The sequence below is a fragment of the Trypanosoma equiperdum genome (genome assembly GCF_001457755.1).
Source record: "Trypanosoma equiperdum strain OVI genome assembly, contig: ctg_1640, whole genome shotgun sequence".
Taxonomy (NCBI): domain Eukaryota; phylum Euglenozoa; class Kinetoplastea; order Trypanosomatida; family Trypanosomatidae; genus Trypanosoma; species Trypanosoma equiperdum.
This window is the reverse complement of record NW_027123661.1, coordinates 1-1,768: the sequence shown is the minus strand read 5'-3', so window position 1 is coordinate 1,768 and position 1,768 is coordinate 1. Positions and strand designations below refer to the sequence as shown.

At 52.9% G+C, this 1,768-nt stretch overlaps 1 pseudogene across 1 annotated transcript; it reads left to right on the top strand.

Moving 5' to 3' along the window:
* Positions 1-2: 2 nt before the first annotated feature.
* TEOVI_000517400:pseudogene lies at positions 3-1,631 on the top strand (annotated as a pseudogene). Its single transcript has one exon. A coding segment is annotated over exon 1 (1,629 nt).
* Positions 1,632-1,768: the final 137 nt, after the last annotated feature.

Sequence of the window (1,768 nt, the reverse complement as noted above, 5' to 3'; positions counted from 1 at the left end):
CACTCAAACAAAAGAAACTGAAACCGAAGAAAAAGACGGATAATGCAGGTGAAGGGAATGAGGACCAACTTCAGAAACGGCGGCGGCAACAAGAGGAAAAGCGAAATTTACCGATTGCATCATCATCACCAGCGGCAGCGCAGCAAGTGAAGAGTCCGGTGTTGGATCAAGTGCAGGCGAAAGTCCCTACTGAAGAGTGTCGCAGCGCCCTGCTGGTCATTGGAACATATCACTCCGTCATGGCGGGGTTGCTCTACCGGCGTCGCCGCTTCGGCCTGCTTTTTTTCATCAAACACCATGTCGGATGCATCAACGCTGTCACAGCTGGGGGCGGGGCGAAGTATATGGCTTCGGCGGGCACGGATGAGCGGGTATTTCTATTCACCAATAAAAGTCACAGCGTTCAAAAGCAACTGAAGCTCTTGAAAAAGAAGCAAAAACGGCAAGCGAAAAGGCTGAAGAAAGGTGGTGAACCATGTGGGAACGGTGGGGAAATGGAAGAAACCCTGGCTTTTGCTGGTCCTTCCGCAGAAACAAATAGCGGCAGCAGCGCTGAGCCTCTTGCTCTCAGACTTACCGATTTGGGTCACGTCTCACCACCCAGTGAAGTACGTTGTATGAAGATAACGAGTAACTCACAGCTGATGTTGTGTGGTTGTACCGACGGGCAGCTTATAACATACCGCACACGTGATTGGTCCATCAACTCGGCTATTCCATTACATGAGAAATGCATCTCTAGCATTGCCCTACATCCGGGAAGCAATAATGACGGCGGTTCCGGTGCGGCGCTGGCCATTACATGCTCGGCAGAAGACCACCATATTGTAGTTGTAGACTTGTTGAGGGGTCGGTTACTAAGCAAATGGCGCTACAGTACATCACTAGCAACAGCAATAAGTCGATACAGAGCCAACAAAGACAACGGTGGAAGGGATAATGTCGCGTCTCCGGCTGCTGCACAAACAACAAGCGACAGCGATGAGCCCGGGAGGCCGGTGAAGCTGGCGAAGTGGGAGCGGCACGACGAGCCACGTGAGGTCCACTTCTCCCCAGTAGGTTCTTACTTCGCCGTTCTGTCCAGTCACGCTCTACTTGTTTATGAGACGGCCACGATGAGGGCTGTGGCGCACTACAGGGCTCCTTCTCCGCTGCAGCCGCACAATGAGATGCACACCTTCTGTTTCATGGACGAACAAACCATAATGATTGGTGATGAGTCGGGAAACATACGATGCTGCTGTGGGCCATGGCAGGGGGCTTGCGTTCCGGGGATCGTGGAACGGCGTATTCCACATGGTAGTGAGGGCGGTAACGTTGGAGTTTGCGGTACTAACAACAGCAGCGGGGATACGACTGGCAGCTTTGCCGCTGGTTCTGATGCGTCACAGCATTCGGGACGTCACCCCACAAAGCATTCAACGCGTGTGAAAGCACTGCATTGTGCTGGCCGAACCCTCTTTTCATTGGATGCGGCGGGTGTCGCTATCGCTTGGAATGTGGATAAAGGAGGCATCAGCAGTAATAACAGTATCAGTGCGAGTGGCAAAAGCTCAGATTTGATGCTCCACTACATCTGTAGTGCAAACTGCAGGGGTCGTGTGACGACGATGGATGTGTTGCGGCTGTAGCTTTTTGGTGACGGGTCGATGATGGGTGAAGCTGAGGGTTTCCTTCTGCAAGTGGGGACCGAGGTTCGTACCTCTCGTTGGGGAAACATGCAGAGATTCTCCCCCGAGCAAACGTAAGAGGGATACTGGTGGGGGGG